The sequence below is a fragment of the Sinohyriopsis cumingii genome, chromosome 16 (genome assembly GCF_028554795.1).
Source record: "Sinohyriopsis cumingii isolate HCF-2022 chromosome 16, ASM2855479v2, whole genome shotgun sequence".
Classification (NCBI taxonomy): domain Eukaryota; kingdom Metazoa; phylum Mollusca; class Bivalvia; order Unionida; family Unionidae; genus Sinohyriopsis; species Sinohyriopsis cumingii.
In genome coordinates this window covers 76,656,413-76,673,137 of record NC_142976.1, presented here as the reverse complement: position 1 = coordinate 76,673,137, position 16,725 = coordinate 76,656,413, and the positions used below count along the sequence as shown (strand labels likewise).

Sequence of the window (16,725 nt, the reverse complement as noted above, 5' to 3'; positions counted from 1 at the left end):
AAGTTGTATTTTGATCATCAGAAATGATATTAAGAAAATCAATTTTTCTATTTAGATCACATGCAATAAACAGATGAAACCATCAAACTTTCCTAAAACGTGTAGCGTTCTTTGTTAAAATAACAGTGCATCATCGTTTAGAGTATTTCATATATTGTCATTTCATCAGGGGACGTCTGAGAGAACATCTTTGTCCAACCACAGAAATGACTTATCAAACAGTAAAAATATTATTTGATAAAATGTAGTAAATTTGGACTTAATATAAGAACACAATTCTTATCTAATATATCTTGAGCTTGTCTAATGTGGGTACATTAGAAAACTTGCCAATACCTTCCCATGGGTTGATGATTCTTATTGTCAGTTTCCTGGGTTCTTCCATGAGTTTAAACTGGCGGGGTCTTGAGTGGTCTAAAGCACTCACCATTCCAGATCACTGCCATCTCACCTCTGTGTGGGTTCAAGTCTCAGGCTCGGCTAACCTGGATACGTGAGAAAGCTTGTCAATAGCTTCCCATGGGTTGATGATTCTTATTTTCATTTTCCTGGGTTCTTCCACCACTTTTACTGGCTGCCATTTATAGCCTATCATGTGCTGAAAATGGCTTTTCATCAGCATAATTCATTCTTGAATTGCTTCCAGGATGTTTACAGGAACCAGTCATCTGTAAGCCTGACATTTCAGTTAATCACAGAAACATGCATCTTACTTTTAAGCTAACTAATATTCCTTTCCATGTTTACAGTTGTTCTATATCTAGAAAGATGATACTTATATAAGTGGCAGTGGAACTGGAAAATTTTATTTCTTTCTGCACTCAGTTAGGAGGCTCCAGGATGATCTTCATCGAACCAGTGGTCACCAGTGACATGTTTAGAGTCAGTAACAATCTTAAAATTAGTGAAAATCAACTTCTACTTAACTTTAAAATATGTATTGATATGTCCTCTTGTCAGGGTGACAAAACATCTCTATTTTTCCCACTGTTACTCCAAACTAACTTTCATTTTAATGAATTTTCACCCACTCCACCCCCAAAAAAGTGAAATAAAAAGTACACACACAACATTTGCCACCAGATGGCATTCCCAGTGTTTAAAGCATCAAAGGGTGTTAAAATATCACTGATCCACTCCCTCAAGTGGAATTTATGAAAACATTTTTTTTACCCCATCCAAAAGAAGAGATTATTATGGTCACAAGAGCCATAGTGGAAAACTTTAATATATATATATTTTTTTTAAATGACTCTGGATTTCATATATTGTATTTATATAGTGACTGTTTATTTTGATAAACAGAAATCATATATTTAGATAATCATTCTTTTTCTATTTAGATGATATGTGATAAACAAATGAAACCCAACTTTCCTAAAATGTAGAGCATTGTTTGTTGAAACAATTGTGCACCATCATTTAGAGTATCTTCCTCATATATTGTCATTCCCTTTGGGGACGTGTAAGAGAACATTCTTGTCCATCCACAGAAATGACATGAATCTGTGAAAATAGTATATCATAAAATGTAGAATTTTGGACTTAATATAAGAACACAGTTCTTAATTAACATATCTTGGGCTTGGCCGAGTGGTCTAAAGTGCTCACTGTTCTGGATCACTGCCATCTCACCTCAGTCCATGTGGGTTCAAGTCTCAGGCTTAGCTAATGTGGGTATGTAAGAAAGCTTGGTAGTAGCTTCTCATGGGCTGGTGGTTCTTCCCGGGTCCTTCCTCCACCAGTTATACTGGCTGCCATGTATAGCCTATCTTATGTTGAACAATGGCATTAAACCATGCAACAACCACAACAACAACCAATTTTACTGGCTGACATGTATTGCCTATCATGTGCTGAAAAATGGCTTTAAACCAACAACATTATTCCTTCTAGAATTGCTTCCAGGATGTTTATGGGAGCCAGTCATCTGTAAGCCTGACATTTCAGTCAATCACGGAAACATGCATCTTACTTTTAAGCTAACTAATATTCCTGTTCATGTTTACAGTTGTTGTTTATCCAGAAAGGTGATAGTTACATATGTGGCAGTGGAACTGGAAAATTTTATTTGTTTCTGCACCCAGTTAGGAGGCTCCAGGTTGACCTTCACCAAACCAGTGGTCACCAGTGACATGTTTAGAGTCAGTAACAATCTTAACAATAGTGAGAATCAACTTCTGCTTAACTTTAAAATATGTATGATATGTCCTTTTGTCAGGTTGACAAAACGTCTATATTTTTCCCACAGTTACTCCATTTTCATGAATTTGTTTCACCCCTCAAAAAAGTGAAACAAAAAGTACATGCACAACATTTGCCACCAGATGGCACTCACAGTGTTTAAAGTGGCGAAGCACTGTTAAAATATCATTGATCCACTCCTTCAATTAAAATTTATGGACCCATTTTATTTTACCCCATCCATAAGAAGAGGTTATTATGGATACAAGTGCCATAGCGGAGAACTTTAATATTTTTTTAAAAATAATTTGGGATTTCATGCCTTGTATTTATACAGTGACTTATTTTCCATTGCAGCACATGATGATATTTTGTATTCATTTTATTACCAATGAAGGAAATCTTTTAATTATCTTCACAAATTTTAATTGATGCATTTTATTATCATTACATTCATCTCTCATCATCATAAGTCAAGAGAGCATTGTAGAATTTCACCTGTGGCATGCATTGAAATTTTCATCCGTGGTATGTGATGATGATTCAATTCTACACTAGCTAATTAAACTTGTAATACTATTAGATGGTCATGCAAAGTGTTTAAATTTGAAGGAAAAACAAAATCTTCAAAGTGCTTCAGATGAAGATTTGTCTTTTGAACTGGTTTATCAGCAGATTTAGACATTATATTGCCACATTCTTTTTTTATCCTTTGGGTGTAACTATGTAAATTCCACATTCCACTTGATAATGTTGGTTCCTTTAAATTGAATTAAGGCTTATTTCATAAACTGTTTTTTATCTTTACCAAGATTTAAGACAAGGGCATTTGAAAACTATATGGACACCTTAATCTTGTCTTATCAGACACATCTAAAGACCAACTTGACGAGTTCATGCCATAAATTCAATAAAAGTCACATTCCATTTTTGAACATAATGTGAAACTGGCATAACTTTTAATATATTTCCACATAAAGCTCCATATTTCAGTTATAGACTTTTCCCATGAAAGTGCAAATTTGTAGATGGTGGTGTCGAGCCAACTAAGATTGGTTGTGACAGGCTGATTAGTTAATTACTGATTGTATGAGCAAAGTCAGAAAATTATCTTTAGTACTGGTATATTAGTCCTTTCCTTGCCATAGCTGAGACTGCATTTCTCTAATTATACCCCTCTCAGATGAAGTTTTGTGGGATTGGGCTTATATAATCATTTGATCATCACATTTTTCTTTATATAATACCTCCTGAACCATTTGAAATGTCTTCAGGATATAGTGTTCTAAGAAATGTGGGACATGTTGAATTAGAATTTTAAGAGTTGTCCAAGTTTTATTACAAATTGTATTGGTCTGGCTGTTCATCCTTCTGTTAATACTCATGTCCAGTTAATATCTGCAGAACCATTTGAAATTTATCTATCTTTATATTATTTGGTATGAATTTGCTTGAGAACAAGAGTTTTGATCCATACTAAATTCTGAATTGTCATATTAGTACATTTTGAGTTATCTCCCCCAGATTTTTTTTAAAAAAACAAATTATATTTGCACTTTTTATGTTGGGTAGAGATATAAGCACTCACTTGCCGACAGATCTGGTTTTATGTAATACTGCCAGTATCTTTGATGTTTGACAGAACGCACTGTGGTAAGAAGGGCTTTCAAAATTTTGTGTAGCTGATGCCAATCAACCATCAAATATGACAAGCATTACTAAAACTAGAAAATTATTTAAATCACTTTATCTCACACCAAAAAACAACAACCAAAATATATACAAAAAACATTTTAACAAACTTTACAGAAACCATCCTCAGTTTAAGCCTTTTAATATTGGATAATTGTTTCTTAAATGAATGTGCCACTAAATTTAGATGAGGACACACAAAACAGAAACCTGTCATCTTAACATATTTTGTCAATAAGATTTGAAGAAAGTTGTGACAGTAAGCATTCAGTAGACTCATTTCTTGACCAGCTGCTCTTATATTAGAATATTAGGCATCTGTTAGCAAAGTGAATGAATTCAGAGCCATGTGGACCCCTTGTTATGTTAAAATTTAAGTGTCATCTCCTTTTCTTTACAGCTGGTGAAGAGGGAGATGGTGACAAGAAAAACCCAGAGGAAGGAAGTTGCAATGAAAATAAAGAGGACAGCAACAAGAAGATTCCACACTCCAGTAATAACAGTATGGCTGCAGATATAGACATTGATGCTACTGACTCTGATGGTGATACTCTGAACAAAAGGGACTCTAGTCCAGGTGTTCCCAAAGTTAAGGAAAATATTCAAAGTAAATCAGGTTGTGTCAGTAACAGAGATCACTATGAGGAAATGGAGGAAAATTTGATGAAAGATAGTGGAGATCAAGAAGAAAAATGTAACTTGTATGACAATGACACACTTGGCAAAAACATGGAAGATTTGCACAATGAAGATAAAAGTGAAGACCATAGAAAAGATATGGTGAAAAAAGATTCTGAAAAGAGGATTGAAAATGGAAGGATGAGAGAAAAGGAACCAAATGAATGCATTAAAGAGAAATACTGTAAAGATATGAATTATAATGAAAGGCCAGAAACACCACCTCTTAAAAGACTGATGAGACAAGATTTTTCTCCCTTGCTAAAGCCAGGTGAGCCTCTCTACTCCCCATCTCCTCCGAAAAAGATGAAGGAAGGGTTTACATCTAAACTGGCCTCAGTGATTGTCCCAAGTTCTGTGGTCAGTTCTCGCACTGCTTCTCATCCAAAGCAATTGTATTCTTCATCATCAATATCTTCATCAGCTTCTATGATGTCGAGCTTGCGAACATCTTGTATCCGGCCTTTAGCTTCTCAGAAATCCTCCCATCAAACTCTCTCCTCTCAGAATAATATGTACCTGGCAAGGGGTGTGACCCATGTCCCTGAAAATGACCAACCTCTTGATTTGTCCAAGAAACCAAAACAGAAAATGTCCAGCTCTTCAATGCAACACAAAAATGGACTGGCTGCATCTGCATCATCCAGCCTACAAAGTCTTCAACAGAAGTTTGGAGGAGACTTTCACTTGAGAGGGAGGAGTGCTCCAAACCATATGCTTCTTAGACCCGATCTTCCAGCATATCATATAGCAATGCTTCATAGAGCATCCTTATCAGTGCCCTCCAATGGTGCTTTGACATCCCACTCAAGCGGGATCAGTCCATCAAAGCATGGTCCTTTGGTCAGGAACACGACACCATCTCCTAAAAGCAGGGAAGAGATATCAGGGAAATCCATAAAGCAGGAGGAAATGTATGATAAGAGTTTGAACAACAAAATTGGTCAGGTGTCTGAACCTGAACATGTGCAATCCCATTCTGATACAGAAGACTTGGATGTAAAAAGTGACAGGTACACAAATCATCGCTGCAGTTGTGGTAAATGGTTCAACAATCTTTATGAACTTAGTCTACACCTTCAAGAATCAGGGCATATGCCATCAGGAAGTCGTAATGTCAATCTGATGGACTACCCAAAACTTGTTCGTGGTCAAGACATGTGGTTAAATCAAGAATCAGAGCAAACAAGGAGAATTTTACGTTGCATTCAGTGTGGTGAATCTTTCAAAACGTTGCCATTGCTAACAGTTCACATGATGAAAACACAACACTACACCAAAATTGTCAGTTCAGAGCATGCTCGTAGAGCCCACAAATGCTCAGCTTATTGCGATCGTGAGTCTGATAAGGAGTGTGTTTTCAAGTGTAAAGTGTGCAACAATACATTCACAGATATGGAAGGCCTAGCCAATCATATGGTACTCTCAGGTCACCACAAGAAGCAAATGTTGCAAAATGCATTTGATGTATCATTTAAAACAAAGAGGAAACGTTACTATAGCTTTGAAGATGCATATGATGTTCATGGAAATCCAACAGTTGCAGCTTTACTGGAATACAAGCGAAGATATCCAACTTCTGATCGAATGAGTCCAGATTTATCCTCAGATACTCATTTGGAAAATTTAGGTGGTACAATCAATTGTGAAAATTGTGGTAAAAGAATTGAAGCAAAATTCTTTGTTGAGCATGTTAGAGCATGTTTGGGAAGCAGAATTCTCGAGGATGGTGTGGAATTAAAATATAGGCATGTAGAACAGGATGAATCTACTGCAGTACAATTAACTTCTTCTGTCACACGTTCAAATTGTCACAAGGGTAGTTTATCCACTGAAGGTTCAGCATTAGATTCAGAGTTTAAGCAATTGAACTGTTCACCAACTTTTGTCAAAGAAGAAGTAGATTCTGTCAATTCAGAATTTAAGAAGCAGAGTCAGTCAGAGGAGGTATCAAGAGAATTATCAAAAGCAAATCCAAAAGTAAAATCACCTAAACCATCAACTATTAATGGTCAGTTACATACATCAAAAGAAATCCAGGAGCTAGACCTGGGTAGAAAGACCATAGGTTTTAGCGAAAATGGAACTAGCAGTATGGAAAATTCCTCCATTACAAAAAATTATAGGGATAGGAAAGCAAGAACTCCTTCACTAGAGGAAAGAGACAATCAGTATTTTGTACAATCCAAAGATGATTCAGGCAAGAAACTGGATATTATTGATCCAGAAAACTTGAGTGAAGGACAGTTAGGTAATTCAGCCCTTCAGGCCATGGAATCTTTTATCAAGAAGAGTTTCAGTAGTAAAATGGACTTCAAAAAGGGCAATATTATTTTAAATCCTGGTGGTAGTAGCATGGGTTCATATACTCGACCATATTCACAGGGGATAAACTTTGGGCAGGAAAATTCTTTTGACTATCAAAAGTACAAAAAATTGTACAATTCATACTACACTCAGAATATTATAGAGGATACTGACAAACATCAGCATGTCAGTGAGAGGGAGAAAAAGGACACAGATTCAAAATTGGAAAGTGGAGGTTCTCCAGGTTTGAAGTTGCCTACAAAGGAAGACACTGATTCCAGGGACATGGATGATAGCAGCAGTGTAAAATCAGACAATCAGTCGGAGACTTCAGTGGAGAGATCAAGGAATCTTGAAGAAAAGTATTTGAATCTTGATGATTCTGAGGCAAACGCAGTGAGGAATAAGTCAGCACTTGATAATTTGAGCAGCTTTGTGTATGGACAACCAATGACAAGTGAACATCCACTTGACAGTCTTCAGAGGTTGATTACCAAACCCGACATGTCAAAACTTAATATAATGAGATCAATGAAATATTTGCCTCCAATTCTTCAGCTGCAAGCCTCACCAGATATGCCTGTGCCTCTTAATTTGTCCACCAAACTTCAGACAGATGACAGTGATGAAGATAGTATCGAAAGAAATGGAGAGGACAGCTTTTCTGATCGTGAAGGGAGTCCACTAAACGGTGATGCTGAAGCAGTGGAACATAGATGTGCAGCCTGTAGTCGACGATTTGCCTCAAAGGGATCATATCGCTATCATCTCAGTCGCTGTCATTTATCTAGTGTGAAAAAGTATGGAATAAAAGAAGCCTTCAACATGAGCCCATACATCTACCTCCCCCTGGATCATACAGCTAAGTTTGTCAAGTACTATGAAATGGCACAAGAGCTTGCAAAGAAAGGTAGCATTTTAGAAAAAGAGGAGATATGACTTTAAATGTTAGGAAAGAGTTTGGAGAAACTTCTTGTTCACTTTATAACAACCTCATTCTTCAGTTGCATTCATAAATTTAACGGCATTTAAATTGTCTATCTTTTCCCATTTTCTGAATGCTGCAGTGTTTTAGAGTTTAAGATTGTTATGAAATTTATAGCTTACCAAGCGAAAGGCCAAATGAGTTCCTGGAATGAACCCATTGTCCATCATTCGCCTTGCATTATGGCTTGAATTTTCCTCTAATTTTTTTATCACCCCCCCACCCCCCACCCCCCCTGGAGACTTTATATCCAAACAAATTTCAGTGAAACATGGTGCGTAGGTCTATATCAATCAAATCTTTGGATGAATTTATATGAGTATATATTCATGAGGTGATTGAGCACCTGATTCACCGAGATATTGCTGAATTTGATTGGCTGAACCAGTTTTTATCCATGTTTATTTTTGAAAAGATTTCATGAGATTTACAGTGTCTACTATTGTTTACTAAATCCTTAATTGCATTTTCAGCACATGGTGCAAAGTTTCATATAATACAGATAATAGTTATTCCCATGTGGTTGTGAACAATTAATTTATTTATATGTACATTTTGAAATGTCTGAAGCAGACTGATTTAAATTAGAAATATATGCTTGGAAAAGCATCCAGATGTGTATACTTGCTAACTTTGCTGCAGTTGTGTTTGCTGTACAAAGCAATAGGAAGAATAGTGATTATAGGCCCATTTGGGCCTCTTGCTTTTTTATTTATTATTTTTCACTTTTTTTTTCTTCATTGCAAATGTAAGAGCTTGATCTATAAGTTATTTTTTTTTTAACATATAGGTTTTATTCTTTGAAAAGTGAAAATATAGTCAGTGTGAACTTATTATAGATTTTTATTTCTGTTAATGGCTCCAAACCATGAAAATTAAATTATGTGTTGTGCAGTCAACCTTTTTAAAAGATTTATCATTTTTGAATGTTGCATTTGAACAACAGCTTCTGAATTCCAGGTAGGTCTTTGTAACTGAACTCTTTCTTTGAAGATAGCATAGGTTTCAATGCAGTCTTTGTTATGGACTAATTGATAATATTTCTAGAGAAAAGAAATACATATAAACTTTGGTTTGGTTTTTATAAATACTTACTACTTAAGATGTAAGTTCCTACATGTCTTGATTAGTGGTCAATTAGGGATCAGAGATGACTTTTCCAGGCAGACTGCATGTTCCAAATCATGTGGATCTTCAGTATGCACATTAGCATTGGACACAAATTTCAAGCTTTACAACTGTTTTCTTGTTATTTTTCATTTGTGCTAATTGAGACTTGCATGTTAATTTTTTTTTCTTAAAAATTGTAGCATAGATGTCAACATTAATGTAACATTTCTACAAATACATAAACATGTACAAATCAGTGGCCAATTTGTTAATACATTCTTCAAGTTAAAATTTGTTTGGTCTATTCTACTCTTATCTTAAAAATATAATGTGGATATTAACTTAATTATTTTGATGTTTTTGCAGAGTGCAAGGTTTCATTTTACACATAATATTGAAGTAGTTTCAAAAGATTTCTCATGAGACTTTGTTTTTATTTACAAAGATGTTTTAAACTTAATATGGTATGACTGTTACTGCTATTTCTCAGGAGTGAATTTGTGCATAATGTCATGTATTAGAGCATCCTTATTTAATAAATCCAAAGAACTTTTACTCCAAAGCTGTGAAAATACAATTGACTCAAAACATCATTCATCCATCAACGATTGGCACATAGTTTTTCATCACTTAATACTTTTTCAGCCAGCAGACTCACATAAATTGGATCCAGCTGCAAATGTCAGGAGCCATGATATAATGAGCCAGCAGATCAGAGTCTGTGCTGCTAGTTCTACTGATTACTCCTAGCAAACTGCACAGACTCTGATCTGCTTGTGAATTATGCAATGCTAGATCTGGGCCAGTGCACTTTATACTTGGATTTGACTCTAGTATATTTAGTAGCATAATCATTTCCACTATATTATATTGTTAATTATCATACACTTAAAAAATGTTTCATAAAACTTTTTTTCCTCCCTAACGACATAAAGCTGTTTATGCTCCACCATGACAGTGGTAATAGCATAGTCTTATCCTAGACCTTTTGGCACACAATGGGTTGGTTTTGCATTTAGGTCAGTTTTCATACCCTGCAGTGGGACAGCACTGTTCAGTGAGCACATATCCAGTTTATTTACTCAAACTGCAGTCCAGTCTCAACTAATCAACTGAAACCATTTCTAAGAATAACAATGGATTTTCCAGCAGATGAAATTAATACTGTATTATGAAGAGAATGATTCTGTTCAATCTAGTGTGATCAATCTGGTCAGAAGTTAACTGAAAAGTTAAAGTGAATGGAAACCAGTGTATTGATTTCAATTTTGGATACTTATTACCAAAAAAAATATAAAGTTGTGCAAATAATTATGGGATAGAAAAGACTTAAAATTTTCTTTTGTATCTCAAATTTGCAATATTTGGATATGATAACCTCTGTACAAAACATAATTGCAATACATTGAAATGTGTCTTGAAAGAACAATCACACCCCTTCAGCCAACAATGATCAATGAAGAAAGATGATCTTGTTAAAAATCAGCACAGTATCATTACAATTCATCTATGCATGAACAATCTAAATTGGATTTAACCAACAGCACTTAAATTTAGACTAAAGTTATACTCTTCATTGCATCAACCTGACTGGATACAACTGAATTTAGACTAAAGTTATACTCTTCATTGTATCAACCTGACTGGATAAAATTGAATTTAGACTAAAGTTATACTCCTCATTGCATCAACCTGACTGGATACAATTGAATTTAGACTAAAGTTATACTCTTCATTGCATCAACCTGACTGGATAAAATTGAATTTAGACTAAAGTTATACTCTTCATTGCATCAACCTGACTGGATACAATTGAATTTAGACTAAAGTTATACTCTTCATTGCATCAACCTGACTGGATACAACTGAATTTAGACTAAAGTTATACTCTTCATTGCATCAACCTGACTGGATAAAATTGAATTTAGACTAAAGTTATACTCCTCATTGCATCAACCTGACTGGATACAATTGAATTTAGACTAAAGTTATACTCTTCATTGCATCAACCTGACTGGATAAAATTGAATTTAGACTAAAGTTATACTCTTCATTGCATCAACCTGACTGGATACAATTGAATTTAGACTAAAGTTATACTCTTCATTGCATCAACCTGACTGGATAAAATTGAATTTAGACTAAAGTTATACTCTTCATTGCATCAACCTGACTGGATACAATTGAATTTAGACTAAAGTTATACTCTTCATTGCATCAACCTGACTGGATACAATTGAATTTAGACTAAAGTTATACTCTTCATTGCATCAGCCTGACTGGATAAAATTGAATCTAGACTAAAGTTATACTCTTCATTGCATCAACCTGACTGGATAAAATTGAATCTAGACTTAAGTCGTAATCTTAAGAAATGCTGGTGAAATTGAATCTTGGTCTTCCCTGAAATATAGTCTTTTCATATCAGGTTGTACTGTATTGGATGATCTGATGTATAAATATTTAAAGGGAGTATGAAAACACAGACAATATGGCATTTATTCTTGTACATTGAATGATCACTCCAGTACAAGGGCATTTTTTAAAATCTGAATGTCTGTTCTGTCTTTTTCATTATAATTTTACATAAATGATGCCCCCCCCCCGCAAAGTCTGTATATAAGAATAATATTTATAACATTTAAATAACCATTTTGACAACAATTAAAAAACATGGTTGAGACTCTGTATACTCACAAGGCCAACTGCAAACAGCATAGACTCCAATCTGCCATTGCATAATGCACCAGCAGATCAGGGTCTGTGCTGTTTGTTCTGCTGATTACTCCAAATAAGTTACATAGATCCATATCTACAAGCACATATGCAACAGCAAATCTGGGTTTGCGCAGTTTGCAGCTGAACTTGACTTACAAGCATGTACATATGACATTTCATTTATTACACACTTGACTTACAAGCATGTACATATGGCATTTCATTTATTACACACAAGACTGTAACCTGTATTGTTTTGTTTTGTTTTTTTTTTTTTTTTAAACTGTTTTACTGAATGATGTTAACTTTTCTAAGTACATTAGGAAGTGATACACATACCATGATATCCATTGTTTAAGAAGTGTTGCAATATACTGTATATACCTGCATTAATGTCGAGTCCAACTGCATACTGAACAGACCCATATCTGATTTCACATAATGTGCCAGTAGATCTGGGTTTGTGCAATTTGTTAGGAGTAATCAGTAGAACAAACAGTATAACCCCTGATCTGAAGGTAAATTATGCATTGGAAAATTAGGGTCTGTGTTTGCAGTCGGACTTCATTTATAAGCAGGTATATATGGTAATTGTTTGAACTGTAGTAATTTTGATAAATATTATAAATGTATAAATGTAAATCATTTGAATAATTTTTTATTTGTATGAACAATACTTTTTGACAAGAAATCCATGAAACAAGTTGTTACCATTCCAAAACTTTGTGTAATGGACGAAGTACTGGTAAATAGTACAGTTTGTATTGTTCATGTTGGAAACAAATCTTACTAACTTCAAATAATATTTTAAATGCGTAATCTTAAGTTTTGAGAATTTTCTGTGTCTTGTCATTCCCATCCTTGTGTAAAATATTTGAAAAGTGAAGGAAAAAGGGTAGATATGGAATTAAGTTCTCTTAAGAACAGAGTAATATAAAAGCATTTAACTTGACTGGAACATTTCATAAGACTGTAAGTATCATGTTCATTTTCTGTGAAGTAGTTGTATTCTTTTCATAGGAAGCATTTTAGGATTTCATTGTCCAAAACATGTCTTCATTTGCAGAATGCTGATGCAAGGCTTGTAACTACTAATACTGTGTTATTTTTACCTGTAGTTACCTCCCTTACCACATGTTCTTGTAACTTTTAAGTGCTGTTTTGACGTTGATTGAATTATGGGCACTTTGTAATGGGACTTTATTAATGATTTGTTTATTTATTAGAATTCTAATGTTGATTTTAATCTTTTGATTATGCACTCATTATCTGTTTTTGAATAAATCAGTTGTTATTGTGAACGCCCAAAGTAATTACCAGAAGGAAATGTAATTCTCTCAAGAAGTTAAATGATTTCGTTATAAAAGTTTTCACTCACTTCCAAAGGCCTTGTGCTTATGTTCTCTGCATGGTAATAGCTTTGCAATAATGCATAGAACAGTAGTTATTTACACTTTTCTTATGCAAAAGAAACAACCATTAGTTAATGGTATCATCTGAGGCATATTGTAATATACAAATCATCTTCCACACTGCTATTGTATGTTCTTACTCATTTTTCATGCACATGAGCAGTGGAAGCTGATCTCAGGTTGGATCATGTAGTGATGCACAAGGTTTTGGAAATTCATTAATGTGTCCGACTGACTATCTCAGTGTACCATACCTTGATCATGGTCTGATTAAATATCAATACTTCTTTGGCTTTGTACATGTACCATCTGTTTGTTTCTGATCATTGTTAATAACAAATTACAATATAAATGTAGACCCTTTTTTCTGCTAGAATCTAGCAATTAAACCCACACAAAGTACTGCTTGCCTTAAATGATAATGCTATTTGTGATTATCATGAATATTTATGATACATTTCCATGTTATTTTTCATTACTTGTGTATCTCCGTGTATAATGAATCCAGTTTTTCTCCTACATATCAATATGTATTAGTATCCACCTTGGTTTTTGTTGCCATTTTCATTGAAATCCTTGAATATTTGTAAAGTGGTAATACACTTTTTATACCCTTTGTCCAATATTATATATATATAATAAAAGTTGTGACTCTTCTTACGCAAAGTTTCACTACAATTTTCACAAAAGAGCACTGTTTGCATTTAATGGGATTATTCATGACAAATCAGAATGTACCACTCATCTTTTCTAAATAAGGTCAGGTTACTTGAGGATTGAACATAATGGACAGGATTCTAAATGGTGTCCAGTTATTTAAGGGTTAAACATAATGGACATGATTCTAAATGATGTCTGGTTACTTTAGGATTGAACATAATAATGGACAGGATTCAGGAAGTCCTGAAGCTTTGAAAATCAATTTCACACTGCATAAATACCCAGAGCATAGTGTGTAATGAATTTTCAAATTTCATGACTATCAATTGAGTAAAATGTAAACTTCATTTTCTTCAATTGCAGATAGTGAAAAAAGAAAAAAATCTTGAGAAAAACAAAACAAAACATCAGGTATATTTTTACCATTGCTTAAAATATTTTAAAAGCACACAAGAGGGGCACATAACCACATGAGGAGTTCCTTTCTGGTGTTGTGAACTAATAACTTTTAGTTTTCTGCTTCACATCATGTGATTTTGACCAATATAAATGCCTATTATAATGGCATGTTTAAGACTCTGTAACTCTACATATATATATATATATATATATATATATATATATATATATATATATATATATGCATTTTGATAGTTGTAAATATCCATGTGCTGTTAATACAGTCAAATGAGATTAAATGTCCATGTGCTACAGAGATTAATTAGTCAGTTGCATGAAATGGTTCATACATCTGAAATATAACTTTAAAAAGTTTAAATGAAGTATAAAAAATAATTGATATTTTAAAACAATGTATAGATTCTATTCTATTTTTCCTTTAAAAGGAAGGAAAAAACCTTGAATTTTTTTTAATTGTTATAAAAAGACCTTGATTTTCATTATTTACTCTTCTGTTTAAAATTGCAAATTCCAAAAATACCACCAAAGGTGATGATATAACTTTTAAAAATAATTTTGCTAAAAATATCGCAGTTGTTCTTTAATCTTTCAAATTTTTTATGTGAATTCAACTATGCTTTAAAAAGTCTTAATTATTTTAAAGAGATGAATTAAGCTCAAATCTGATTTCATATCCTGTGTTTCAATATCTTACATTGGCAGAAAAAACTTGCCCAAATCGAATTTACCTACTTTAAAACAGAGGGTGGTTTGGTCTACAGTGAAATGTACCATATATAATTTGTCATCATAATTTATCCATGTATTTCAAAATCATTTTTGGTTTAGAAATTGATAATGATGCAGCATATTTGTCCATTTCTCATATGTAGGTTTATCTGTCTTCTCTGCAGCCAACGGAAATTGTGAGATATTTTATGGGTTTGTCTTTAACAGTTCTTGTTTTCAACTTCTTTATTTAAGTTTCACAGTGCAGATGTAATGTATATCAGTAAATGCCAACAAGAACTTTAGCTACAAACCAGTGCAAGAATAAAATTAGGGTTACATCAAGCAAAAAGTCTTTATGACAAACCAGTTTTTTAAAAAAAAAAAAAAATTTGGGGTTACACCTAGATAAAAATGTTCCAACCCACTGTAGTTTTAAATCACTCTCCTTATGAGAAAATAAACAATCACTTGTAAAATGAAGCTGACAAAAATCTGTTCTTAACCTTAGAACTTTTGGGCATGACTTTGGGAGAGTATTGCATCAGCCAAAAACTTTTAATTCCAGTGTTGAATTTCAGAATTTCTCTAGTATGATCTTCATTTTTCAGCTTGCTCTTACTACCAACAATTTGTATCGGACATGATCTGATGATGCAACACATTTTACATTTCTGGTTTGGGTTCACATAATAGAATGATGTAACATGACTTTTGCTTTTGTCATTTAGGTTCACATTATAGGATGATGTAACATAGTTTATGCTGTTCTCGTTTTGGTTCACATTATACGATAATGATGGTTTATGCTTTTCTTGCTTCAGTTCACATAGGGTGATGTAACATGGTTTATGCTTTTCTCATATAGGTTTATATTATACTAACAATTAACTATGGTAAGATGAGTGGACATTTTGATTAGTCAACCACTGTTGTGTTGTGAGGACCAGCCAGCATGTAGAGTAAAGGCTTTATATAAACCTAGCATTATCTTCAATTGTATCATTATTTTCAGTAGTAAGTCATTCTAAAGAAGAAGAAAAAAAAACAAAGCTGATATTGAAATATTTGTTAAAGATAATAAATACTTTTTAAGAGTGAATATTTTACCTTGTCATTTTTTAATAATAATAATGATGATGATGATCGTCGTCGTGGTCGTCACCATAATAATCATAATACTTTTTTTAAGTGGTACAACATGATGAACTAAATATCAGCCAGTATTCCATTAGGCCCTCGGCGACATGCAATATTCTGCACGTACAAGAGGTATTTCATAAAAAAAGGAGGAAAAAAAAAGAATGTGAAATTTTTTGGTTTGTACATGACCGTCATTTTTATAAAATGATGCATCCACATAGCTACCAAATACAAACTGATGAAACCTTTAGTGAGAGGGATATATTCGTATATAGTTTAAACATCATCTTTTGAACATCTTGCTTTAGCATTCGGTTGATCCATTATATGTAATGTCTTTTTCAACGAAAAGGGTTCAGATAAGTATTCCAACAGATTTGACGTTGCTCTTAAAGAATACTTGGAGATATTGTTACTGGTTCTGGTTTGGAAAACATATTACTTAAACAAGGTGTTAAATCACAAAAAAGCTGTATTATCAAAATATATCTCTCCATCACATGCACTTGATAATATCAGTCTAATGGGATTTTATGCTACATCAATACAAGCAGGCAATTAAATGCCAATGTAGTTGGAATTAAGTTTCTTGGTCGGCTAGAGACCTGCATGCTAACCACTGAGCTACCGCTACCGCAGTTCCGAGAGAGAGAGAGAGAGAGAGAAAGTGAGAGATTCTAACCGTGATCCGCCCTCTCACAATTAGTG

At 33.8% G+C, this 16,725-nt stretch overlaps 1 protein-coding gene across 4 annotated transcripts in view; it reads left to right on the top strand.

The window, feature by feature from the left end:
* The window catches only part of LOC149780838 (uncharacterized), a 190,054-nt gene extending 174,078 nt beyond the window's left edge, over positions 1-15,976 (top strand). For all 4 annotated transcript variants that reach the window (XM_089937905.1, XM_089937907.1, XM_089937904.1 and 1 more), the window contains exon 2: positions 4,277-15,976. In XM_089937905.1, the coding sequence (XP_089794031.1) occupies positions 4,277-7,800 (3,524 nt within the window). In that variant the 3' untranslated portion in view covers positions 7,801-15,976. The remainder of the gene's footprint in view (positions 1-4,276) is intronic.
* Positions 15,977-16,725: the final 749 nt, after the last annotated feature.